At 44.9% G+C, this 27,672-nt stretch overlaps 1 protein-coding gene across 2 annotated transcripts in view; it reads left to right on the top strand.

The window, feature by feature from the left end:
- Positions 1-27,672, top strand: part of EPHB1 (EPH receptor B1) — a 452,225-nt gene that overhangs the window by 368,276 nt on the left and 56,277 nt on the right. For both annotated transcript variants that reach the window (XM_043474344.1, XM_043474345.1), the window contains 2 exons: positions 6,326-6,448; positions 20,504-20,751. In XM_043474344.1, the coding sequence (XP_043330279.1) occupies positions 6,326-6,448; positions 20,504-20,751 (371 nt within the window). The remainder of the gene's footprint in view (positions 1-6,325; positions 6,449-20,503; positions 20,752-27,672) is intronic.

Here is a 27,672-nt window from a genome sequence, read left to right as displayed (position 1 = left end):
CCCTCAGGTTCCTAACAGGACTTCAGTGGCCCAGAGACAGGGTGCCTTGTCTGGAAGGACAGTCCTGTGTTGGTCATTGATACCCAAGAAGTAGAGAGATGTTAAACTGTTTTTCCTGAAATACCTTTCTCTATCAAGAAGTAAGTAGCCTGTCATCCACTTTCCTTCTCCTAGAGACATGTATTAGGCAATGACTGTGTTTTTAAGAACAAATCTTGAAATGTGGTAAAATCCCCAAACAGAAGGTTGAAGGAAGAGCCTCCTCAGACTCAGTGCTTTTCCCCGAAGCCTTGTTGCCCACCCTGGGGCTCCACCTCTTGGATTTTTCCTGGCCTTGGCCCCAAGAAGCAGGTGGAGCAAAGTGTTTCTAGTGCCCATCCACCTTTCCTGGTAGATTTGGTCTAGGAAACTGCCCAGTCCTTAGCCCTTCATCCCGATAGCTTCAGCTGTCATTCATGTGTCCCCCACATCCACCACTCCACATCCAGTCTTGCAGCTCTGTTTCTATTCTGAGTTTTCAGACTGACTTCTAGGCACCCGTATCTTTCATCCGTGCATTCAAAGTCTAAAACCACGTGTGCAAACTTCCTGGACAATCAAGTTTCCTTCCCAAAGTGCATCACATAGTTAATAGTACCACTTGATTCTGGAGGTCTTGATATTAGTTCAGATTCTTCTGGTCCTTCCTTCATTCCTCATCTTTAATTGCTCACCAAGTGCTGTCAGTTTTTCCTTTGAAATTTCTCTTGCTTATTCTGCTGTTGTCACTGTGAGGCTCTGGCTAAAAACTGTTATCTTGCACCTTAATTACTGCAACAACCTCGGAGCTGTTTTCTCAGCCTCCAGCCCCTTCCTCATAACAATGCATGGGAGTGGTGAGGGCTGCCAGCAAAATGAACTCCCCGATGTCTTGTTCTCAGTACATCCCTCCCCTGCTGCTGGCACAGTTGTCAGCTCTGTGTCCAGTGCAGCAGTCGGACGCCTTTGATGGTAGTCAAGGCCCTCCCACTAGTGTATCAGCAGTGTTCCACCTCGGACCCCACTTCCTTCCTCACTCAAGGTGGCCACACTCTCCTCACTCATGCAGTGGCAGGTATCACTCTGAGCTGTGCCTTTTGACACTCCAAGCATGTCCCTCGTCAGTGAAGGACTGTGTGACTGGTCCTTTTTGGTCTCTGACTTTGAGACTGGCACCCACAGCCTTCTGCCTTTTCTGGTTTCTGCTGCACTCACAGCTCGTTTCCAGTTGTGGGCTGCTGACTCTAGACTCTCCAGCACTGCTCCCCGGTTAGTTCAGGTCTCAGTGACCTGAGAGCTCCACGAGCTTTGTTTTCCCTCTGGCTCCCACGGCCCCTGGCACAGCTGGGTGATGGGTCAGCACTGAGAAAATGAGGAGTGATCAACATTCTGAGGCAGAGGACTGGCTGAGGTCCCTCCCAGGAACCCCTAAACAGCTTCCCTCTTGTGCTTAGATACCTGGACTAAATTTAGGTGAATTATGAGTATGGCAAGGTCTGCCTTGGTTCCAGAATGGGAAAGGAGAGGCAGCCTTCCACCTTCCCCATGGCTCCATCAGATCTGCTGGGACATGAGATATCAAAGATCGAAAATGGCCTAATTAATACACTAGCTTTCTGGACCCTGCTGTGGGATTCCAGGAATCTTTCACCAGCAGGAAGGCACTGAGTGGGCTCTTCCTGGCACCCCTGAAGCCTCTGTCATGGGACCCACAAAATGTTCATGGTACCGTTTTTATACTTTCTGAATGTGCAAGAGGGGTGGATGGCAGCATTCCATCTTCTCCTTCCACTGTTAATACCCACATGTTACCAACTGTTTAGAACTGGCCCTTTCCCAGCCTATGATCTCCTGTCCTGAGACCCTGGTACTTGCAAACATGTTTCAAGCTGACTTTTTAGATACACCCCACAATCTGCCAGCATCCCCCAAATTTGTCCCAGTCTCTTCCCTTTTGAGAGCATCCTGATCTCCTGATCCAGAGTCTCCAGCAATAGCCAGCAGTTTCTTGTGCTTCATGGACTGCTCCATACCACGTAGGAAGGCTCTGGATAGTGGCTGAGTCATTTTTCCCCAAGCTTAATATCTTTAAAGCCTTGGTTCATGTTTAAGATTTTGCAGACCTCCTGGGACTATGGTCCTTTAAAGCTTTGGCCATCCAGGCTGTGACCCTAGTCATAGCTTAAATGAATTTTGAGAGCAAAGAGCAAACATATCTGCAAATCATACCTTCAATAGAAATTAGCAGACTAGAAGATCATAAAATTGAAGACTTTTCTCTCTCTCGGCACCATCAATCAGTTTAGATCTGTGCATACCATTTTTGTGCCAAAGGTATATAACCTATATTAAAAATAATGAAAATAACCAGAAACTATAAAATATTATAAATATTGCAATATTAACACTAATAATAATGAGAAGCATTGAACGGAGCATTATAAAATGTCTTACATTATAGAGCTATATTACATCTGATATTATCATAACTGCCGTTAATAATATTTCCCCAACACTCACAATCTGAGAACATTTTCTGAGCCCTGTCTCCAAATGTTTGGCTATGCCCGACTCCGCAGCTGACGTGAATTCCTAGTTCACTGTCTGGTGATTCATTGCACTAAATACCATTTCCCTGATAATTAAAAACTGCTCACTGGCAAGTGGGAGCAGGAACAGGCTGATGCAGGATTTATGCAGAAACACAAAATGAGCCAAAAGACAAATGACCTGTTCTGCGTAGCTGAAGGCATTTTTTCCCCCACGTCTCCTTCTGGGGCTAGGAAAAGGGTAGCTGTGATGCGGGAGAGAGGTCTGGCGAGATGTGTCATCCCGGGATAAGATGGATGCAGGGAGAGCCTTTAGAGCACATGTTCGGCCAAATGGTTCTCCAGACTTAGGAATAGGGACCACCCCAGCAGAGGAGTCCAGCCAGGGCCATTCCTAGGCTGGCTGTATCAGACCCTTGTCATTGCAAAAGAACTGGGTTTGAATCAATTTTAGACTTCTGATTTCAGTTTTCCTTCCTCAATCTAACAACAATACCCTCAGTTTCAGGGAAAACAAAGACCAATTCCTACCCTGCATAGGTGCAGGATGTTCTAAACTGACATTACATCAGCTCTCCTAGGCTTTCTTGTGAAAGACTTTGGTGATGACCAAAGCCCATGCCTGGCCCAGAGCAGCAGATGAGACATTGTGTGCATGCCCGCATACACACACATTCATACATGCATATACATTTGTTTGCTCACGCACACACTCCATATATACACACACTCATATACACACACACATGTGCACACACACACCTTAATTCCACACGCCAGTGAGGTAGCACACCTGCTCATGAATAAACTAGACAGTGATTAGAAGGTGAACTTTCTCCCATGAAGATGCACTTGCCTGGACATAATTGGCCTGAATGAATCCTGGCACCATTAAGAGATGAACCTCTCCCTTCTGGGAATAGTTCCTTCCCAGAACTGATCAGGACCAATATCTGTGGAGCTCATTAACTCAGAATCCTCTCTCATTCATCCTTACATATGTCTTTACTTGCAAACCATTCATTACAGCACATTCTAGATTGTTTAATTAGTTTTCGTGGAAGAGTTCCTGTAGGACAGCTTAGCACACATCATTTAAAAGCCCTTAATCCAAAATAACATGGTGGTATTTTTAAAGTAACTAATGTAACCTTAAGCAGCTTTCATCCCCACTGCCCACCCCCACCAGCCCAGCTTCCTACCTCCCCATACACTTCCTAGAACAATTTACTGATAACAATCATGAGCGTTTCAGCTTGTGAGCCCTCCCTGTACACCCAGCACCATGTTAGATATGTCACTTGCAATGTGGTCTTTAATATTACAGCCGCCCCGGGAGGAAGGTGTTTCTCCTCCTTCAGCAGAAGAAAAAAATGATAGAAGAGATGTATGTGGTCTTGCTGCAAAATGCTCAGCTAGTGCGAGGCTTCAGAGTTCTGACCTCACCTTGGGATCCCCGCCTCTGGCCTCTCAGCCTTCTCTCATCTCAGTCCAGAACTGGGGAGAAGTCACAGGTTGTCGACACTGGCCTGCCACCCCTTTAGCATTTTGAGTGGGTCTTTTGCTGTGGCCTTGTCTCCAGTGCTCAGCCCTCCAGCGCACAGGGGCCAACTTCCACCTAATGCATCTGTGTTTCTTCACCTAAGCGCCTCTCTGGCCCTGGACCCTTCCGGCCCACCTGCGCAGCAGGCAGAGCAGGCCCCAACCAATGACTGACGGGAGTCATGTGTTGCCACTCCAGCTCACGCCACCCTAGCTGACTCTGAAGCTTGTGATCTCAGAGGTTCCTTGGGGTGGGGAGTTAAGCCTATGTCGATTACCCACAGCCAATGGCGGTAAGTGCTTTGAGGGCACACTTTTCTTAGGCTGCCTTTCCGTCCTACCTTACTGCCCGCTGACCTGCAGGGTACTTCTTGGGATCACCTCCCAGATAATTCCAGTAGGGATCACCGCCTACTTGCTTTCACAGTCTTATAAGTTGTTGCTTCTGAAGAAACCTGAAGTGAGACTGCCTGAACATGCCGGTCTGGGTTGTTCGACTTCCATGTGGTTTCACTCATTCTTGCTCTTTACTTGCTCTCCAGACCAAAGGAGAAAGAGATGAGCCTCTAGTTCTACTTTCCCCTTTGTCCACTGCTATTAAAGTAAAATTTCCACTCTCTCCACCCCTACCCCAGGGATTAAGACATTATATCATAAAGATGAGGATTTTCTTTGCTCAAAGTCAATCAGTAGATTCCAAAGTCAACATTGTCATCCCCAAGTTTTCAAAGACCATTTTAGATTGATGTCTAGCACACTTGGAGTGCTTTTATTTCATGACTGGGAATAATCCAAATTTCAGAAAAAGTAATTCCTCTGGGTGGGGTACCTGGCTTTAAAAACATTTCCCCTTTGAGTTCTTGGCTGCATCTTCCTTCTCCATCTGGATTAAACTGGCCTGAACTGGTGACTAGGGCAACATTCATTTGGGGTCACCGTAGAGCCACCAGAAGTTTTTGGATGGGAAGTGTCATTATGTGATCATTTATAATATAGAAATTATTATTGTATATGTATATATATTTATACACATATAAACTAGACTGTGTTTTCAAGGCTGGGAGTTGCTGAGAAGGAGCTGCAGTGGGGAGTGTGTGCTGAGAGGGCAAAGCTCAGGGAACCTAAGGCACCTTAGCCACAGCACAGGGGCTTTTCCCCACCTGCCTGCCCTGCTGACCTGCCTCTTTCAGGAAGCAGACAGCAGCGGCAGGAAGGGAAAATGACTGCTCTTCACAAGGCTGCAATGCCAGACGGTCCTGTTCAGCCTTTGAAGCCTGCCTCCCATCTCACCACCCCCAGGAAATCCCTATCCATGCTTGCCTAATGACACGTCCAACACGGTGAAAAATGATGTTGTGATGAATCCATTTGTTTCTTGGGTTCCATTTCCTGTTTTCGTCCCCTCTCTTCCACTTTTCGAATGTATTTTTTCTGCAATGACAATTCTCTATTTTGTCCCCATGCGCACCTATTTATCTTGCCACTGTAAACATCAGTGACAAAGTCCATATTCCTTTATGTATTTCTCATTCACCATTTTATTCACTTTTCATACTTCACTGTGTCTGAAGGCATGGGGGTTCAATTACCATTTCTTCTTTCATTCCACCTCATTTATTCTGTGTAGACTTTACAATTTTCTCTCTCAGTATTTTCTATGCTCTTCTCTTCACGTTTTCTGTTCTGGTTACTGGCTTGGCACTCCTATCTTGAGGTTTTTCTAATAGCCATTTCTTTTTTGTTTTTAATCCATCCTCATACCTCTTCCAGCCCTGGACACAGCTGTCAGTTACAACCTTAACGGTGGCCTCCACTCAGGAAAGTTGTCAAGTTGATAAATATTGATATCTGCCCTGCCATTTTACCACCACTTTTCTGCTAATGCATTTGGTTGGCATCAATCAGCTTCTTTGCCTTCTATGAGCGCCTGGTGTGGGAACTGGTCCCGATCTGTCACTTATAAGTAATCTGCTCCACATTTCATCAAGAGCTCAAACACAGAAAATATGGAGGAGAAGTAGAGGACAGAGAACCAGGCTAGCATGGCCCAGAGGGAAGGGAGACAGGGAGGTCCAACAAGGAAAAGTGAGGCAGCCGGACGTGTAGGAGAGACGCCCCCAACCCAGCCAGACCATTACTGCTGGGGACACCAGCCAGTGCTTAATGACTGCTGTGTCCTCTTTGGGATGTTAACCCTGCTTATCTCCTCCAAAAAGGCTCCCCAGGGATGAAGATCTACATTGACCCCTTCACTTACGAGGACCCCAACGAAGCTGTCCGGGAGTTTGCCAAGGAGATTGATGTCTCTTTTGTGAAAATCGAAGAGGTCATCGGAGCAGGTATGGCTCTTCCCTCCCTTCCTTTCTTCACTCTTGGTGTTTAGACATCCTCTTTCACCACTCTGGGTGATCTCTATCATCTTTCTTCCCAAAAGGTATATGTAAGCCATCTACAATGTGTGTCTAAGGATCTTCTGGGGACCTCGTTCATGGTGTCCAAGCTTATTTGGTGTTGCAGAGAAGTCAACTCTGGTTTTAAAAGATTCAGAAATAGCTCTGGAAATGGAACACCAAATGCAAATAAAGAGAGAGAAATAGGGTGATACGTTGAGAAATGCACTTCTCTTTTCAGAAGCTGAACTTAGTATCCCAAGCACTGACTCCAATTGATCTCCATGGCTTTGGGCCAACGTTTATTCCCACACTTTCAGTTTTCCTTTTCTGATATACATAGATTTGGAGACAGACTATGATGAGCTAAAGAAGGACCACTATTTCCAGAAGAAAACTCACCCGTATCCATATTTTCTACAAAAGATCCACGATATGGATAGTAATATAAGACAGACTTCCCTCCCAAGAAATGCACGTTCTCATCCATCTTCCTACATTGGAATACAAACCCAGCCCAGCAGAGAATAACTGTGTGAGATGCTCTCAGGAAATTCTACCTAAAGGCTGGTCTAGCATATTCATCTTCCTTTAATAGATCAGTAGTTGAGTCAGTTGGATAATGGATCCAGCCTTATTGATATAAATGAGAAAAATATCCCAAAATATCATTCCTTTGGAAATAATCTCTTTAGTGCCCCCTCTGTGGTCTTTTCTGAATCTTCTTAAAAGATGTGTTTGCTTTGCATCCTCTTTCCTACTTATGGTTCCTTATACAACATTCTTTGTCTTCTCTTCTTCTTTAAATCAGATTAGACATTGTTTGGGCTCTTTTCACTCATATGCTGTGTACTCCCATAGCTCCTATGTCTGAAAGTGCTTTTTTTTCATGTCAATATTTGGAGAGCTATGGGGTTGCCTCTTCCAATATTTTAAGCTCCATAAAATATGTTTAGTCAAAGTCTTCCAGACAGCCACTCCATATATTATCTTTAGGGGGAAAGTCACCCTCCTCCCATTCACTGCCTCTCTTAATGCGCTGAGGGGTCAAAAAGCCATCTGTGAAATTGGAAGTCGTATTTGAAAGCTTGCCCCATTAAGTCACATTCTCCTGCTCTGATTTCCCTCTTAAAGAGCTCCAACCTCATGGCATCCCTGTGGTGGGTGCTGGACCCTCCCTGTAGGACACATGACCCTCTTTCTACCAACCTCTCACGTGTTCCAGCAAGCTGACCATAATCTGATCCACATGAGTCTATACATATTTCCCATTGACTTTCATTAAATATGTTACTGAACCACGACTTTCACTTCTGTGCAGATAATTTTCTCTTCCCCGTTAGACACCAACAGACCTAAGGATCATGCCTTAGAAGGCTGGATCCCAGATAAACTGGATAACTTGAAGGGACTCAGATTTCTCCAATAAACTTGAAAGTGAAAGCTTTTGATCTCGTACCCTGCTCCTCTGTGTTGTTCATTATTGTTATGTCATATGGCAATGGTGCTAGTGATTTTAATGTTGTTATTTATGTCGAGTGCTTAGAGCAATGCATTCTGGACTGCATTTCATCCCAGAGAGCCCATGTCAGCCCCCCTCCCATCTTTGTCAGGGGAGGAGTTAAGAGCCTTCTCACTTTATGACCCTGCGGGGAGGTGCAGCTTGGAGTGAGCTCACCGACTGCTGGATGCCTATAAAAGGACAATCCATGGCCATATTCCATCGCTCACCTTCTATCTCTGGGTAGCCTTTGCTAATGCTGCCATGTTTGTGCATTCTGCTCAGAGAAGACTTTGTCCCTGCCATGGTTTATCTGGTTCTGGGGAGGGATGGATACATGGAGCAGTTTAGAAGATGCCCAGCAGCTTGGGATAAAGTCTTCTGTCCAGTTGCTGCTGACTGCCTTCTACCTGATACCCATCTGCTTGCAATTCAGAAATCTCACAGCTCATCCCTGTGGGTATGAATTCACTATGTGGAACTTGATGCAGTTTCATCAGGAGACACTCCTGACTGGAGTGAGTCTCTCTCTATCCTCCGATTCTTCCTCTCTGTCACCACTCCTGCTTTTTCCACTCCTTGCCTCACTGAGCTTGACTTCACTTTGTGCTAAAAGAACTGGTGTGAGTTGAGTTTTTTAAAAAAGAATTTTGTAAGGTAACATTTGTAGTGTAGTTGGCAATATTTCCCTTAGCCACCTGGCAGATTCAGCTCAGAGGACCAAATCTGGGTTCCAAAATGGTAATACAACATGAGAAGAAGAATCAGAAGTCCTTCCCTGTCCTTCATTTTGTTCCTTTCTCCTTCCCTCAACATGCTCTTATTAAGTACTTTTTGCTTGTAGATGTTGAGTCCCAGAGATGAACAGACACTCTCCTGCCCAGAAGGCTGATAGTCTTGTTGAGAAACAGGCCAGTAACATGTTCACTGTTTCACACATCCCACAACACAGGCAAATGTGAAGTTTGGGGCCAACAGAGAGCAGCGTCCAACTCCTTGTTCTGGGAGTGAGTGGGGAGATCAGGAGGACTTTGCAAAGAACGTCATCTTTGGCCTGAGCTTTTAAGGTTGAAAACTAGTAGGAAAAGTAAGTTTGGAGGAAACTCATGGGAGAACGAGACAGAAGAGGAAAATTAAATAACTTAACGAGGGAAATGACCATGGCCTTGCAGCAGTGGTGTGCTGAACCAGTTTATGCTACTTCACAGAAGCCAATTGTATGCATCATTTTGCAGCCCTGTGTTTGGTGACATCTTGGTAGTCTGATATCAGCCATGAGAGGAGTATTTACACCATGATAATTGGCAAATGCTACAAATCAAAGGTTTTGTTTCTTCACTTCCTGGAAAGCTGATAGTTTAGCACACCCCAGGCCTTCCAGAATGTGCAAGATAATTTCGAAGAGGTTGCAGAGGAACTGGCCCATTCCTGCTGCATATAGATCCAGAGGAGAGGGCTGTGTTTGTTGCAGGAAGGATTAGATTGAGAATTTAAAGAGATCCTCATTCATTAAACATTGATTCCATGCCTGAAACTGTGGTGGATGCTGAAAAGCACACTCAGCGCCTAATAATCCCTGCTGATGTGTTGACACAAAGTCCTACTCTGCAGGAGGAGGGGATGGGACTGAGAGGTAAGACAAGAGGTCAGAGAACACGCAGCCCTGGAGGCAGGAGTAGGAGAGGCTTGATGGCCAAAGGAAGAAGGCAGGGAAGAGGCACCTGGGGGGCCCCTAAGAACCTGGGGCTGCTGGATGGGCTGATGCTCTGTGTGGCACACTCTGAGAACAAGGCTGAGAGGAGGCTCCTACAGAGGGGATCCCTGAGGGTAGGTGACTTAATCAAGCATTAAGTCTGGAATCTAGCCATCAGGAGGTTGGGTATGGATTTTATCCTATATAAAACGGTGAGTGAGGTAGTCTCGGAGCAGGGTAGGCGGTAGAAATGAGGTGGGAGAAGAACCTGATGAACCTGTATTGATTGAACTTGAAAGGGTGATGGGAAACGTTTGTAAGAATTCAGAGGCATGTAGACCAGTTATGGGGCTGGGAAACATGGAAGAGGTTTGAGGTGGTCAATGCTGGAATCAAGTTTGGTAAGGAAGGCTGCTCTGCAGCAAATAAACCAACCTAAACCAGGAAGTACCCAAACATAGTGAATGAAGGGGCCAGTGGGCTTGATGGCTGGAGCTGACGGGGAGACATGGCATGGAGGTTGTGGCCTCCATGTGATGGCCATCAGGTTAAACACCTTAAAGGGAAAAGGGGGCTGCCTGGCCACCAGGGTGTGGGGACTGGTGGTTATGCTTGCCAGTAAAGGCCAATGGAATAAAATCTAAAAACTTTGGGGTTGAAGAACTGCACCAACCTCCAAAGTTTCTTCTACCATTGTTGAGGATAATAAACAAAGAAATCAAAATAACTGTGAGCCAGATATGACACCAACCAAGAGGACTGAATTACACTTGACCCTTGAACAACACAGGGGTTAGGGGCACATACCTCTCTGTATGGTTGAAAATCGATGTGTATAACGTGACAGCCAGCCCTCTATATCCACGAGTCCACATCCCTGGACTCAACCAACCATGGATTAAGTAGTACTATAGTACCTATTTATTGAAAGAGGTCTCTATGCTAGTGAACCTGTGCAATTCAAACTCTCGATGTTGATCAAGAGTCAACTATATAATTAGTTCATTTATCATTATGTAATGTTTGTTTTGTTGTTGTTTAGCCATTCAGTCATCTCCAACTCTTTTGTGACCCTGTGGATTATAGTCTGCCAGGTTCCTCTGTCCATGGGATTTCCCAGGCAAGAATAATAGAGTGGATTGCCATTTCCTTCTCCAGGAGATCTTCCCAACTCAGGGGTCGAACCTGTGTCTCCTGCATTGGCGGGGGGATTCTTTAACATTGAACCACCAGGGAAGTCCCAATATTTGTTTAGTGCCCCTCTTTTATCACCATGCTCAAAGTTCCATGGGAGTGATGAAATTTGAGTGTCTCTGTTAGTCCCAAGCCTGGCCTGCAGTGGCACTAAGGTGCTCAGTTTAAAATGTCCTTGGAGGAAAATCATAATAGGGATAAGACTTTGAAGAACTGGGTATAGTTTGTGAGTATGCAGAGAAACCAGAGAGAGGTCACATGAGATTGTGAGTCATTCAGTGCTCTGAAATGAGCCTAGTGGAATGAGGAAGACTGACCTTTCCTCTTTTCCTTGCAGTGATGGGAATTATTGAAGTCCTTTCAGAGAGGGCATCTGCTATCTTTGGAGAATGTCAATTCTTTGAAACCATGAATCTGACTCATAGGAGTCACTCACAGGTCAGCTTCCATTGACCTGTGGAGTTCTGATCCACTGCTTGATTCTGATCAGTTTGAGCTGTAGACATGCCCAGAACGTAAACTAAGGCTTCCACGTATACTTGGGCCCTAAAGCATGAATGGTGTTCCTGGGTCCTACAGTGGGCAACCTGCATAACTGTTTGTAGCAGCCCTGAGCACAACAATGAAAATATAGGTAAAGGTGTCACCAGAAGGGATCATCAAAGGGGAGACATGCCCATTGTATTTTAATTAATAACTCCGCCCGCCCACTTATTCCAGCAGATGCTTACCCGGCATTTCCACAGATGGTTAGGTGAGAGGGCTGGATAAGGAGAGTTGGGGAGAGGGAGTCTGTGGTGCATACGGATAGGATGGGGCCAGCAAAGACCCATCTCTTCTTTGTGAGGAAGAGAATGGGTTTCTTGGTGATGATTTGGTAGAAAATGCCAATACTGGATAGGAGTCACAGCAGGGAGGGTTTCTAGATTACAGTTCAGTCGCTCAGTCGTGTCTGACTCTTTGTGACCCCATGGACTGCAGCACGCCAGGCTTCCCTGTCCATCAACAACTCCCGGAGCTTACTCAAACTCATGTCCATTGAGTCTGTGATGCCATCCAACCATCTCATCCTCTGTCATCCCCTTCTCCTCCCACCTTCAGTCTTTCCCAGCATCAGGGTCTTTTCCAGTGAGTCAGCTCTTCTCATCAGGTGGCCAAAGTGTTGGAGCTTCAGCTTCAGCATCAATCCTTCCAATGAATATTCAGGGCTGATTTCCTATCAGATTGACTGCTTGGATTTCCTTGCAGTCCAAGGGACTCTTAAGAGTCTTCTTCAATACTACAGTTCAATTTTTCAGTGCTCAGCTTTCTTTATAGTCCAACTGTCACATCCCTACATGACTACTGGAAAAACCATAGCTTTGACTATAGGGTCTCTAGAGGAGCAAAGTAAATAGATGTTGTCAGTAATTATAATTAATATAGCTGGCAAGCACTGAACACTCACCATGTGCATGCTTCATTCAGCCCTCATAATAACCCTGTTAGCCCTGTGAGTTAGTGTGCGTGTGTGTGTGTGTGTGTGTGTGTGTGTGTGTGCACATGCGCACAAGCACTCATGCATTTACATATGCATTTGTAAACTGGTAAGGATGGTGGCTCATACGTTAAAGAATCTGCCTACAATGCAGGAGACCCAGGTTTGATCCTTGGGTTGGGAAGATCCCCTGGAGAAGGGAATGGCTACCCACGCCAATATTCTTGCCTGCAGAATTCCATGGACAGAGGATCCTGGCGGGCTACAGTCCATGGGATTGCAAAGAATCAGACACGACTTGAGCGACTAACACTTTCACTTCTCTTTTCAAGGATATCAATATTCAGTGAACAACTGGCCAAAGGCTATGTTACTGGTTGAGTTAATAGCAGGGCAAAAATTGAAAGCCAGATATGATTGATCTTAATCCAGTGAATGTAACTCCCACACTACCTTCCACTTTTGTCACTGTCCTGGAAAAGAGCAGCTAAGTATACAGAGACATTGCTTCATGTCAAACTCTACCTAGCGGTTTGGAATGCCCAAGCCACTGGCTTGGAATGGCAGTACTGTCCTAGAATTCATTGTGCCCATATGGTGATGTGAAGAGCATGTTCTTTCTAGAATACCTTTGTCCCATCCTCTGGTCCTCCTATTTTAATATAATCAGTTATTCACTTAAGAAGGCTAAAAATGAGTGCCACAATATTTAGCATTTTTAATTGTATGTGCTTGCTTATGTTAAGTACTTCCCTGGTGGCTCAGATGATGAAGAGTCTGCCTGCAATGCAGGAGACCTGGGTTCAATCTAAAAATAATAATATCTGGGTATATGGTTGTCTAATGACTACAAGAAGCTATGAGAAAAGAGAAAACTAGATTTACCCTCACCATTTAGGTATTAGGTATTGTGAGCATCATGGCTACTAATTAGAGTCATTTAATTTGCCAACCCCAGTAGCCTAGTAATGGGTACCTGGGGAACTCCGCTGAGAAGGAGAGGTGGGATTGTGATCAATTAGTAATGTCTGTTCTGAGTATAGGATCAGGAGGTGGTGGAATGCCTGCCATGGTTTTACTATCCCTAGTTTAGCCATAACCTATCTTACGCAGGCTAGTGTCATAAAACTTGCTATAAATCATATTTTTAAACGTAGTTTAAATGAATTCTTTAAAACTTTCTTTTCTGGTGGAAGCTTGAATTAGTTACACGAAGCTCTACTTCCCTTTCTCCCTCCCTGAGGCAGTTTGTGACTTCAAAGTGCTAAAGAAAAGAGTACAATTGTGTGTGGATCCGAGCAGCACATAGCCAACAGCTAGTGCTTGAAATACCTGCTGGCAGGTTGGATGTTTCATTTCCAAAAATTGAAAATTCTTTCCTTCTGATTTTATATATAATAGTTGAGGCATTTAATGCTGCTAAACCATTTTTTTTTTCTCTCTGCCTCATTTTGTCAAGGAAGATAGGGAAGAGGACCTGGCAAGGAGCTGAAATTTGTAGGGAATCATTTTAGCAGCTGTCTGGGAGGGCAGTGACAGGAACTGGCAAAATGACCCTCAGCAGACAGCTTTGAGGCCTGCAGTTCTCAAACTAGAGCCAGGCATCAGAATCAGCTGGAGGCAAGTTAACACCCAAGTCACTGGCCCTGCGTGCTGAACTTCTGATTTAGGTGGGTAGAGGTTGGGCTCCAAAGCTGCTTTTTCTAATAGGTTTCCAGGTGACGCTGGTGCTGTTGGGCAGGAATCACATTTTGAGAACCACTGCTAAGAGCCACTGGCACTAAACTGGCCTGAAGCTGAAGTTGGGTCCTAGCCAAGAGGAGATTTGGTTCCAGGAGAGGATCCAAGGTCAGCTGCAAAGAACTGTGCCCATCACAGTTCAGCCAGACCAAAATTAGGTTGGCTGCCGTTACTGTCAGTCAAGGAGCTGCATAGAAAGAACTAACCATAACCACTACTCAGTCATTTCCTATAAATATCTATTTTAAATAAAATTCTGTGAATTTCCCTGGCAGCCCAGTGACTAGGACTCAGCAATTTTATTGCCATGACCCAGGTTCAATCCCTGGTTGGGGAACTAAGATCCCTCAAGCCACACAGAATGGCCAAAATTAAAATTATGTGTATATCTATGTGTGTGTATATATATAGGCTTCCCTGGTGGCTAAGTGGTGAAGAATCCACTTGCCAGTGCAGGAGACGTGGTTTCTATCTCTGGGTCCAGAAGATCCCCTGGAGAAGGAAATGCAACCCACTCCAGTATTCTTACCTGGGAAATCCCATGAACAGAGGAGCCTGATGGTCTACAGTCCATGGGGTCACAAAGAGTCAGACATGACTTAGTGACTAAACAACAACAATGTGTGTGTGTGTGTTTATGTATAGTATGTGTGTGTGTGTGTGTGTATATATATATATATATGCTAACACACACATATATATATGCTAATACTGAATTTGTTGAAAATAAGTTTTAGGGGTTAAGAATTTTTCTTAAAAATATGGAAAATTGATGGCTATGATTTGGAGCTCGTGTGAAAGGAAGCTTTTTAGAGTTCATGTGATGTGTCTGTGTGCTCAGTTGTGTTTAGAAATTCAGATCATGGCAAATCAAAGCACCACAAACCTCAAGTTCTGGCCCTAATGGCAGGAAAGTTGTCCAAAAATAGTTCCCTGAACATAGTACATGAACCTGAAGTCAAAGACCACAGGTGACAGCAGTCAGATTGTAAGTGACGGATGGCCTTAATTTTCTGTTTATTACTAAAAATGGTGATCAACTCCAGTTCCCTACGAGCCTGTGGGGGTGCTAGAGGGGCCAGAACCCGCAGACTTTAGTGCACAGGCCTTTCCTGGAGACACTGTCCATGCCCAGATACCTGGCAGGGGGACTTCTCACCACCCTTGGCAAGATGCCCTACTTTCTTGGCTGCAGAAACCCTTTTCTCTTCCATTCTTCATTCCCCACCCCTCGTTTGTCTTTTTAAAATCACCACCCAGCTGTATCTTCAATAGTCTGGAGTTTGCAATGCACTTTCTCATAGACCCCACACCTGGGAGGGCCCACAGTTAATCAGTTCTTTTTGTCCAACAGAGCTGAGAAACCTGAGGCTGAACAAGGGAAGCACCCTGCCTGAAGTCCAGGGGTGGTGCCAGGATGAGGGGGTGGGGAGTGGTGTAGACTCAAGTTTCCTTCTCCAGAGTTTCTCCTTTTGGCCAGAGTTTGCCCCAGGTGCTCTGGGGGCCCCTTCATTACGTGGTGGAGGACAGCCTCTGAGTGAGAACGGTGGATGAAATGACTTCCTTTGCAGTTGCTGGTTTGAAAACCTCTGGGCTTGGAGAATATGAAGTCATTTCTTTGTCAGACACCAGAAAGGAGTTATTTTTACAGAATCACAATCCTTTAAGTCACTGCTTTACAGTGATTATGGAGCAGATTTTCCAAGAGCAGTAACACTGCTATATGGTAACCATACAGAACCCATCTCTCCCTATCCAAGGAGAGCACTTTTTTAAAATCACTATTTTTTTTTTTTTAGAGCAGTTTAGGTTCACAGGAAAATAGAGTGGAAGGTACAGAGATGTCTCATATAACCCCTTCCCCCACACATACACAGTCTCTCCCTTTGTCAACATCCCCAGGCAGAGTGCTCCATTTATTACAAGTGGCAAACCTACACTGATACATCATTATCACCCAAGGTCCTTAGTGCAGGATCACTCTTGATGCTGTGGGTTTAGACAGATTTATAATGGTAGGCACCCCCCCCCCATTTAATTTCTTACAGAGAAATTTCACTGCCCAAAAAATCCTCTCACGTTTTTACTTTATAATTTCAAAAAACTATATGATGAGACCCCCTATAGAGGATATAATTTAGAGCTAAAGCGTTAGGAGCGCTACACCTGAAGACCAGTCAGCCACAAAGGTTAAAGAACGACATGACATTTGTCGATTAGGAAAGGAATGTACGTGGCCCACACTGTTCTGTGTAGATAGGACTTTGCGATGCCACACCTTCACCCACATCTTCCTTCCTTCTCTTCTTCTTTCTCCCCGGTCACAGCTACAAAGCCCACCCTGTGTGTTAGACCCTGTGCAGTGAGAGGCAGCTTATATGCAAGCACTGCTTTCAAAAGAATTCAAAGGTGTAGGGATGAATTCCAGGTCCTCCAGGGCCTTTGGCAGTTCCCTGATCTGTTTGAACATGCTTGGGTGGTTTTGAGCCATGGCTCTAACTTTGGCTGCTCCTCAGACCCCCCTGGGCAGCCAGGCCTGACTTCGTGGACCTGTGACCTGTGCACAGGCCCCCATACTCAACACGGCCCGCGCTCAGTTTAATGCTCTGCCACCACAGTCTTAAAATTCTTAATGAATTCTGAACAGTGAGTCCCGCATTTTCATTTTGCACCAGGCCCTGCAAATTATGTAGCTGATCCTGTGGGCTGCTTTTAAATATGTCCATGCCCAGGCTGCACCCAGACCAACTAATCAGAATTCCTGCAGGTGGGATCCAGGCCCCTGTGCTTTGTAAGCTCTCTGGGGGGTTGCTGTGAGAAGCCATCCTTGAGAATGGCTTGTATAAAACAGAAGTCCTCAACTATGGGGTTTATGTGTATGTTGTGGGGAATAGTAAATTCACCCCGGGTGCTTTTACAAACTCCCAGACTAATGTGTAGAAATTGATAAATATTCTGATTCCTAAATATTCTAATCTTACCTAGCAAGCCAGGCAAGAGCTTTCCATGAGTATGCCATTTGTCTAGAAGATAGCCCCACTGTGCTTGCTGTCCCCTTGTTACTGAGTCACTGTGACAGTAACTGCATGTGGATGGTTAGGACCTGCACGGTTGGAGCTCAGTGGTCCCTGCATGGTAACTTCCCCCAGCTCTCCTTCCTGTGGCACTGCTCACCGAACACGCCTTCTGAGAGGTGATGTGACAGGAAAAGGTATGAACTATGGGCAGCATCCCTAACTCTGCCTCACAGCTGTGGGGTCTGAGGCATGTTTCCTTTGTGCCTCAGTTTCTTTATTAGTAAAATGAGTATAATAATACCCAACTCATAAAGCTGTTGTGAGAATTAATGAGATAAGGCATGCAAAGAGCCCAGCACAGTGCCTGGCATATAGGTGGTCAAGACATATCGGTGTACTATCTACCCCAAGAAGAAATATTAGCATGCTTTCCCCTTTCTCTGAACTGTGTCATTTTACTGAAAGAAAGTAGAACTCATTAGTACAATAATAAGAAAGAAATACTGATATTCTTCCGTTAGGATACTTATTAAATATGCGTATATATTCATTCGGTTCTTAGTTATTGAATACCTACTAGGTCAAGGTGTCAGAGAATTGATTGCATGTATATCTATGCACAGGCACCCATTATATACATACAAACTTTGCCTTCTAAGTCTCCTGCATTGGCAGGAGTGCCACCTCGGAAGCCCTTGATCAAAGTGGAAAGTGTAAGAGAATTAGAATAAGCATGAAAAGGAGGAGAAGAAAGAGAAAGTACAACTAAATAAAACCCGGTGAACAGGAGGGGAGTTCTCATGCCCTTGGTCAATCTCTGAATCCAACAAGAAAAAAGTTACCTCTTCTTTTCTGGTAAAAACTCAGCTAAAGAAAAACTACAGAGTTTTAGTTCCAAGAGCCCTCACACCTCACTGTTGACCTTGATACAAAAGACAGTCTCTCCACTTCTACTGGGGAATTGCACATGACTTCACTTATGGCTCAGCTGGTAAAGAATCTGCATGTGCAATGCAGGAGACCTGGGTTCAATCCCTGGGTCGGGAAGATTCCCTGGAGAAGGGAAAGGCTACCCACTCCAGTATTCTGGCCTGGAGAATTCCATGGACTGTATAGTCCATGGGGTTGCACAGAGTCGGACACAACTGAGTGACTTTCACATTCACATATGTAGAGACACAGCCATATATACAATATATGCAAACATGCATATAGACACATGTATATCCATGCATAGACACATGTGTATACACACATATGCATAAATGCATATACATACACACAAATATGTACATATGCAAGCACACACATATATGACAGGTAGTTAATTATTCAATACTTTTCTTTAAATTTTACTCAAACTGAAAAATCAATGCTTATTGTAACAATTTAAACAACAGAAAAGCAACTAAATTAAGTTTACTAATCTATACTCCCCCATTCCTATTCCCACCATTCCAGTGCAACCAATTTTTTAAACAATTTGAAATTTAAAATAAATTTGCTATGAGTTTTTTCCATAATGTTTTTTGACATACACACACAGACCTCAACCCGGGCATATTCTACAGGCCACATTCTTAACTTTCTCTTCTTTTCTGATTCACTTAGCAATATAATGCGGACATCTTCTGAAGTCAGTATATCTCACTCATCTATTAGTCTTCAGTAGCTCACAGCATTCTGCAGTATGCTCTTTTTAACCATTTTTAACGGTTCTCTTTTTAACCATTCCCCTGGTTATGGTCATATGGTATTTGATGTTAAAGGAGATGCTGCAGTAAACAGTCCTCTTTAAAAATGTTAATACTGGTACTTCTACTTATTTTGGATAAGACAGAGATAGAGCCTCCAGCAGTTTGTAACCCAAGGGTGGGCAAAGCCAAACAAATAATAATAAATGTGATACCCCGACTTCTAGTGCATGCCTGCCACATACCAGGCAATGCAGTGGGTGCAAGGTGCAGATGTGAATGGGACTTGGTCTGACCTCAAACAGTATGATCATGTATCAAAACCAGTATTACACCTGCTGTCTATCTTAAGTTCATGCTGAAATCTTCCTAATGGTGCTTAAGACAACCTCTACTCTAGCCTTAGAGTCTAAGAAGTCCCATTGACTCTGGAGCAGCTTTACATCCAAAGCCCTTTCATGCAGCTTCCTTCCAATCCATGCAGCAGCAAAAAAAAAAAAAAAAGTCCCATCTAAATCACAGATGTTAACTTGCTTTCATAATTCGGCCAGTAATTTATCTGATTGCTCACAGTTTGCTCCATCATCGTCTTCCAGAAGCTGAAAGTGACAAAGAAATTTCTCCTGGCAGAAAGACATGTTTCTCCTATCAGGCCTTTGACACCCATCTTTGTGATGCACTTACAAGTAGATTCTAAACTGCTTCACATGAAAGCACTGAAGTTACAAAACCAAGTTAAATCATGACTTTTGAAAGCACGTGAACGGGATTCAACAGATTTTTTAAGCAGCTGTGAAATAGTGTCACCAGAATTGTTTTTACTCCTGGTGATTTTACTACAGAAATGTTTAGATGCTGCAGAACCCATGGAGGTGTGCTGCTCGTGTCTACTTGAAAAAGCCGCTTTCTGTTCAGCTGCCGGGAGTGCAGGTAGCCGCCAGCTTCCCACCTCAGTGCCTTCAGGGTCTACCTTCGCTTTCCCGCAGAGCCCAACTCTTTCTGGCAAAACCCCAGCCAGTGACAGAGCACAGTGGGATGCTAGGGTAGGGTCTTTTGGGACGGACACTGTTTATTCTGGAGCTCTTCATTGGGTTGGATGAGACTGTCAGGTCTGCACTGGGGCTTGGGCAGTCCTGCTTCCTCTCCCCTTTATCCTGTACAGAGTCTGCTAACTTCCCTTCCTAACTCCTCAGTGTCTGCTTCTCAGGGACCCAATAGACACAAACACTTTCAGGGCAATGTAGGAACATAAACACTATACATCTCATTCAGAGGACTGGAGGACCTGAACATGTCCCTAGCCCCTGGACATTCTTATACTAGGCTCTGCTAAAAATGAATTATGTTTCTGCCACAGTGAAACTGACCATTTCATCTCAATTGTTCAGCTGGGATACAAATGAAAAACTAAACGTGAGGAAAAATAAACCCGTGTAGAGTCTGAAATTTCATTTCAGTTATCCAAGCTGTCTAAAATCCGAGGTAAAGAACGTATTTGGGTATTTCTTCTGTGTTTGCCATGAACTGCCAAGAGCCAGGCCATCACAGTTATAATGAGAGGTCACTCGTTCCTTTTTGCCACTCTAATCACTGTTCCACTTGGAGCACTATTGTTCCTGGTAAGCTGCCTCCCCTCATGGCAGCACAGGATGGGGAGAAAGCGGGTTATAATTGCATTCTTTTTGCAGGAGAGTTTGGAGAGGTGTACAAGGGGCGTTTGAAACTTCCGGGCAAGAGGGAAATCTATGTGGCCATCAAGACGCTGAAGGCTGGGTACTCAGAGAAGCAGCGACGGGACTTTCTGAGTGAGGCGAGCATCATGGGGCAGTTTGACCATCCCAACATCATTCGCCTGGAGGGTGTGGTCACCAAGAGCCGGCCAGTCATGATCATCACGGAGTTCATGGAGAATGGTGCTTTGGATTCTTTTCTCAGGGTAAGAACTGCTCAGCTTACCTTTACCCTTCAGAGTAACAGCACAGATGATGCTGGTGCTTGTGGGAGCTGGGGGACCGTGGTGGGCTGGGAAGAAGTGTCCACATGAGGACCATCTGCCACTTAGGAATCCCTGATGAAATACAGATAGGCATTGGAGATGTTAGCAAGGTTAACAGATTTTTTGCTAAAAAGAAAGAACAAAGCAGAGCATGTGGACCCCTCTGTAGAAGGATGGCACAGAGCCAGGCCTCGATGAGTAAGAATGAATAGAGGACAGAGAATGGCCATCGGCATCCGTATGAATCATGGAGATTGAAGAGACTTCCAGCTGCTATGCTGTCCTGCGTGATTCATGCAGACATCAGTGACCATCTCTGCCTTTTCCACAGCACAGCCGCCCTCCCATTCAGCTCTCTTCATTTGCAGTTCAGAGATAAAACACCTTGCCCTTATCTGATACCTGGGCCACCTGGCCTCTGAGGAGGTCCTTCTGGGCAGCACACAGGGACAATGTGTCACAAGTGTCCACAAGTCTTTTCTGGGGTTGATGGAGAACTGTGGCTCCCACCCAGCCTGGAGCAGGGATGGGGGCCCCAAAGGCCTATGGCTGAGAGATCTATAAAGGACCATTGTCAGAATACCCAAATGCAGCCACAGTAGAAGCACTTTCATTTCTATGGGGCATCTCAGAGCTACTCAGAGAGGACTTGCATGAGTGTGGCCATAGCGCTCATGTCTGGGGGATAGAAGCTGTCTAACCACAGGCCATGGAGCAAGGCCTGCCTCAGACCAAAGGCTTAGCGGGGGAGCCTAGGAGCAAGAGGGTACAGGGGCAAGGCCTTCTGAGCAAGAGCTTCAGGGTAGTACCAAGTAGCTGGCTATGCATGTTACCAAAGCTACCAAACAGTAGCTATGGCTGCAGATCAAAGGACTATTCATTGAAACATTCACCAGGAGTCAGTCATTGAAGCATTCACCAGGTGACTGCTCTAACCATGCCCTGTGCTGGGAACTGGGCCTATACTGATGAGAGAGAGATTGCTTTAATGCCGTGGAACAAATCACCCCAAACTTCAGTGACTTAGCACAATACGATTTAGTTTGCTCTTAAGTCTGTAATTTGGGTAGGCACCTCTCTGTTCCATGTATTGTCAGCAGGGGCAGCCCAAGGGCTAAGATCTGGAATCGCCCAAAGACTCATTTACTCATCTGTCTCATAGTTGATGCTGGGTGTCAGCTGGCATCTCTCCACCTGGCCATCTCTGGCTCCCTCACAGCAAGCTGGGTGCTCAGAACAAGCATCCTGAGCACAGAAGGCAGAAGCTGTATCAGTCTGTAACCTAGTCTGAGCAGTCACAGAGCATCCTTCAACCAAGGTGGTGAGCCCACCCAGATTCACGGAGAGGAAGCCCTCCCCACATTTTGATGGGTACTGCAACCTGATGTCTTCTTACACATAATGGATGGGAAGTCCTGCTATGTCCATCATAGAGAATGCAACCTGCAGAGATGCCCCTGCCCCCCAGGACCTTCGTGCCCTAAGTTTCCAGTAATCATCTGCCTGGATTGTACTTTTTGTTTCTATGTATGAAACACAGAGGTTTCACGTATGTGATGATGGGCTTTCCTGGTGGCTCAGATGGTAAAGAATCTGCCTGCAACACAGGAGACCTGGGTTCCATCCCTGGGCTGGGAAGATCCTCTGGAGAAGGAAATGGCAACCCACTCCAGTATTCTTGCCTGGAGAATCCCATGGACGGAGGAGCCTGGCAGGCTCCAATCCCTGGGGTGACTTTTTGTTTCCACGCATGAAGGACAGAGGTATCACATATAGTAGAACTGAAACCTTCTTGAGAAAGCCAGGGATGGCTTCAAAGAGGAGAGAGAACTTTTCTAATATTAAAGAAGGAGGAATTTGCCAGACAGCAGATAGGCTGACAGAACAGTAGAGCTGCGTATTCAGAGGCTGAAGTCAGGGTGGCCTGTTTGGTAATCTGTCAGCAGTTGCATGGTGGCTCTGAAGCCCAGAAGTAGAGTTTAGGGGCTTCCCTGTGTATGGGAAGCTGAGGACTTGTCTAGAAGCTGCACTGTACATACTGAAGCTGCCTGCGCAGGGGGAGCACACGCTTTATGCTCGTCTGGGTCGATAGGCAGTAGTGGCTTTTGTTTGGCAGGGTGGAGGGGCAGATGGTATAAGTGACGGGGCCCATGTAAACTTTGCGTGGTACAGCCTCCTTGAGGGTGTGGGATATACTTTGTGTGACCCCAGCACCTAGCAGTGTGAGCACCGAGTAGAGGGTAGTGGAATGAAAAACCATTTCGGGAGCAAAAGCATTTGGGTGTGGCAGGACTGAAGGAGCATCCTGAGTGTGCAAGGATCTCTTGTCCTTGTCACCAGACCTCTTGTGTCACAGTGGGGCGTGGACCATGCTCCCCTGGGGGCATTCCTTCATGATCAGATTGCTTATGAAGACAGTCCAATAAACATGAATAGGTGGTGATGTTAGAAGAAGAAGTATCTTCTGGAACCAGCCTCCAGACCCATTCAGGAGTCATTTATTTCCTGCAAGTCACCTGTCTGTGCTTCTCAGAGACTCTCAACACAACCTGGGAACTGAGATCAGACTCTCTCCCTGGAACATGCAGGCGAGCAAAGTGATTCATTCTCAGGAGCCTGCAAAAAGTCAGAACTCTGCGCTGCTGCTCTGCACACACCTGTTTCCATTTGGGGGGCACAGGATGTGGGGACAAGTTGGATGCCAGTTATTTTTCATGATGATGCAGCCTAGGCAGTGGGAGAAAAGCTCGAGGTGAGAGAGGAGCACAGGGAAATGGAGGGGAAAGATGGCAGAAAGGGAGCGGCCAGAGCAGGCAGCGCCAGGAGGGGAGGGAAATGAAGCGTGTCCGACTCCCTGCGTGGTGTAGAGGCAGGTAATCTATAAATCTAATTTCAGCCTTACTACCAGACCCTGGAGCATAGCAGCATTAATTGATGTATCTGCTGCTTGATAAAATTGAAAAGTGGGTCATCAGTTCAGTTCTGCAGGGTCCATCTTCTGGGAGGTAGTATAATTTTAGGATCACCATTCAGAGAAGAAAGGAAAAGGGTCCGACTTCAATTTGTGCACCTGTTCTCTCCTCCCCCAACCCCACAAAGGGGCCCCTTCACACCAGATGTAGTAGCTTTGGATTGTAGCCATGCCTCCAGCTCTGAGTCAGGGTCTCAGAGACTTTGGGCATCTAGGGTCCAGTGAAGACATCAGACACCACTTCTCACAGTCCACTCAGTGCTCCTCTCTCATTGCAGGACTTAGAATCCTTCGCATTATGGAGGGATTGGAAACATTGTTATTGTTTAACTATACATTCAGTAGGATCATGATTATTCATATTTTTAAAAAATGTGCTATGGATTAGGTAGCATGCAAATCTATAATTAAATATTTCCTTTGGCACTCAGATTCAGGGGATTCAATCTGGTAGCTCTTCCATCATCTTAGGCACAAGTGCTGAAGCCCTCCTCAATGCCTTATGCCCTAGCCAAGAAGGTTGGCCTGCTTTGTAAGGCCCTCATGGCTAAAGCAAGGCTTTGTGGTTATTGCTGGTTCACTCAAAGATGGCCATAACTGGGAAACTCTTAAAAGTCACTGAGCAATGTCAGTTGGGGGCATTTATCATTCATGGGATGCTCATTCATAGGCTGGAGCTAGACGACAGCAAGCCAGTTGTCAGGAAGAGAATCCCAGATTGCAAGTTCTGAGACCAAGGCCCTGCTTTGGGCTCTGCTATGAGTCACCATGTGGCCTTGAGCAAGTCTGTTAACTCAATTTCCCAATCTATAAACTAAAGGCATTGAGCTGGATGGTCTTGAAAGGGCTCTTTCAGGTAAAAAAAAATCTATGATTCATTCTCTTCAAACAAATCAAATAAGGGTTTCATTTCCTGAAGTGGGTTTGTCAATGAAAGTTGAAATACCTAAATCCTTCCTGTCTAATAAAAGGGCCAGCAAGTGGCTTCAGTGAATTTGCAGAAAAGCAATTTCAGCAGAAAGCATTTTGTGAAGGGAAGAAAGTTTAAATCACTTCACCCAGTCTGTATTTCTTCTATAAACTGTTTTTACCATGTGCTCAGCATGGAACCAGATCCTTTCCCAGAGTTCTAAGAAATCTGGGCTATTTTTTTTTTTTTCTATCTTGTTTATCTTTGTATGTTGATGTTCATTATCTCTGGAAGTTCTTTTGTGGAATTTTATATCAATGAACTGAATATAAAACAGCTGGACATGTCAGAAAAACTTAATGTTCATATCTCTAAGTTTCACCATGATTATGAACTCAGCTAGTGTGACTGTCTTATCATGATATGTGATTTCCCTGCAGATCTTAAAGAAAAAGTATTGCAGGGTTAGCATCAGTTCAGTTCAGTTGCTCAGTCATGTCTGATTCTTTGTGACCCCATGGACTGCAGCACGCCAGGCTTCCCTGTCCGTCCCCAACTCCCAGAGCTTGCTCAAACTCATGTCCATTGAGTTGGTGATGCCATGCAACCATCTCATCCTCTGTTGTCCCCTCCTCCCCCTACTTTCAATCTTTCCCAGCATCAGGGTCTTTTCCAAAGAGTCAGTTCTTTGCATCAGGTGGCCAAAGTATTGGAGTTTCAGCTTTAGCATCAGCCCTTCCAATGAATATTCAGGACTGATTCCCTTTAGGTGGAAAAGGCACTGAACAGGAATTAGAAAAGATTCAGATTGGCATAGCATATTTGTGGTTCACATCTTTCCTTTCTATTTCTATGGCAGACATGACAGACATCATTAATCAATCATAGCTCTTCTTCCTACAAAGCTTATACACAGACTTTTCCACACAGGCAGTCATTCCCAATAGATCAAAGATGGAATGTCAGTGGAGAAGCAATTTGTTGTTTGGACTTAGATTTTTTTAATAAATGAATATCACACAGGATTTTTTTAATAAATGAATATCACACAGAATGACTTAAGGCTGATCACTTAAACTTTCTGGACTTCTTTTATCTTCTGTATAAAAACAAAGTAATATCACCTGCCTTGCCTACTCCACAGGACCAGTGTTAAGGATGAAAACATATTCCGTGAAGTATGACTTGCCATACAAAAACCAAGGAAGGGAAGAAGTCAGAGTTTATAGATTAATTGATCCTAACTTCGGGCCTCTGTTATTAGGTCCTACTACAGTGCAGGGATGTGTGGGTCGACAGTGGCCTGCTGCAGGGTCGGGGGCACTGAGTGCCTAAGTGCATGCATGGGACCTTTAGAAGGAGGTCACCATTAACTTCATTCCCTCCACCATAGTTTGGCCTCAGGTCAAACAACAGGGAGGGAACACAGCCCTGCCCATAAACAGAAAATTGGATTAAAGATTTACTGAACATGGTCCCACCCATCAGAACAAGACCCAGTTTCTCCCTCAGTAAGTCTCTCCCATCAGGAAGCTTCCACAAGCCTCTTATCCTTATCCATCAGAGGGCCACAGAATGAAAACCAGAATCACAGAAAACTGACCAAACTGATCACATGGACAACAGCCTTGTCTAACTCAATGAAGCTGTGACCCGTGCCATGTAGGGCCACCCAAGATGGACGGGTCATGGTGGAGAATTCTGACAAAACATGGTCCACTGGAGAAGGGAATGGCAAACCACTTCAGTATTCTTGCCTTGAGAACACCATGAACAGCATGAAAAGGCTGATAGGACACTGAAAGATGAACTTCCCAGGTCGGTAGGTGCCCAATATGCTATGGGAGATCAGTGGAGAAATAACTCCAGAAAGAAGGAAGAGACGGAGCCAAATCAAAAACAACACCCAATTGTGGATGTGACTGGTGATGGAAGTAAAGTCCAATGCTGTAAAGAACAATATTTCATAGGAACCTAGAATGTTAGGTCCATGAATCAAGGCAAATTGGGAGTGGTCAAACAGGAGATGGCAAGAATGAACATTGACATTTTAGGAATCAGTGAACTAAAATGGACTGGATTGGGTGAGTTTAACTCAGATGACCATTTTATCTACTACTGTGGGCAAGAATCCCTTAGAAGAAATGGAGTAGCCATCATAGTCAACAAAAGAGTCCAAAATGTAGTACTTGGATGCAATCTCAAAAATGACAGAATGATCTCTGTTTGTTTCCAAGGCAAACCATTCAATATTACGGTAATCCAAGTCTATGCCCCGACCAATAATGCTGAAGAAGTTGAAATTGAACAGTTCTATGAAGACTTACAAGACCTTCTAGAACTAACACCCCCATAAAAGGTCCTTTTTATTATAGGGTACTGGAATGCAAAAGTAGGACGTCAAGAGATACCTGGAGTAACAGGCAAATTTGCCCTTGGAGTACAAAATGAAGCAGGTCAAAGGCTAATAGAGTTTTGCCAAGGGAACGCACTAGTGATAGCAAACACCCTCTTCCAGCAACACAATAGAAGACTCTACACATGGACATCACCAGATGGTCAATACCAAAATCAGATTGGTTGTATTCTTTGCAGCCAAAGATGGAGATGCTCTGTACAGCCAGCAAAAACAAGACTGGGAGCTGACTGTGGCTCAGATCATGAACTCCTTATTGCTAAATTGAGACTTACATTGAAGAAAGTAAGGAAAACCACTAGACTATTCAGGTATGACCTAGATCAAATCCCTTATGATTATACAGTGGAAGTGACAAGTAGATTCAAGGAATTAGATCTGATAGAGTGCCTGGAGGAGAGTTTCATGACATTGTACAAGAAGCAGTGATCAAGATCATCCCCAAGAAAAAGAAATGCAGAAAGCCAAAATGGTTGTCTGAGGAGGCCTTACAAATAGCTGAGAAAAGAAGACAAGCTAAAGTCAAAGGAGGAAAGGAAAGATATACCCATTTGAATGCAGAGT

This window comes from Cervus canadensis, chromosome 7 (assembly GCF_019320065.1).
Source record: "Cervus canadensis isolate Bull #8, Minnesota chromosome 7, ASM1932006v1, whole genome shotgun sequence".
Classification (NCBI taxonomy): domain Eukaryota; kingdom Metazoa; phylum Chordata; class Mammalia; order Artiodactyla; family Cervidae; genus Cervus; species Cervus canadensis.
Note: the sequence above shows the minus strand (reverse complement) of the source record. Positions and strands in the feature narration are given on the sequence as shown.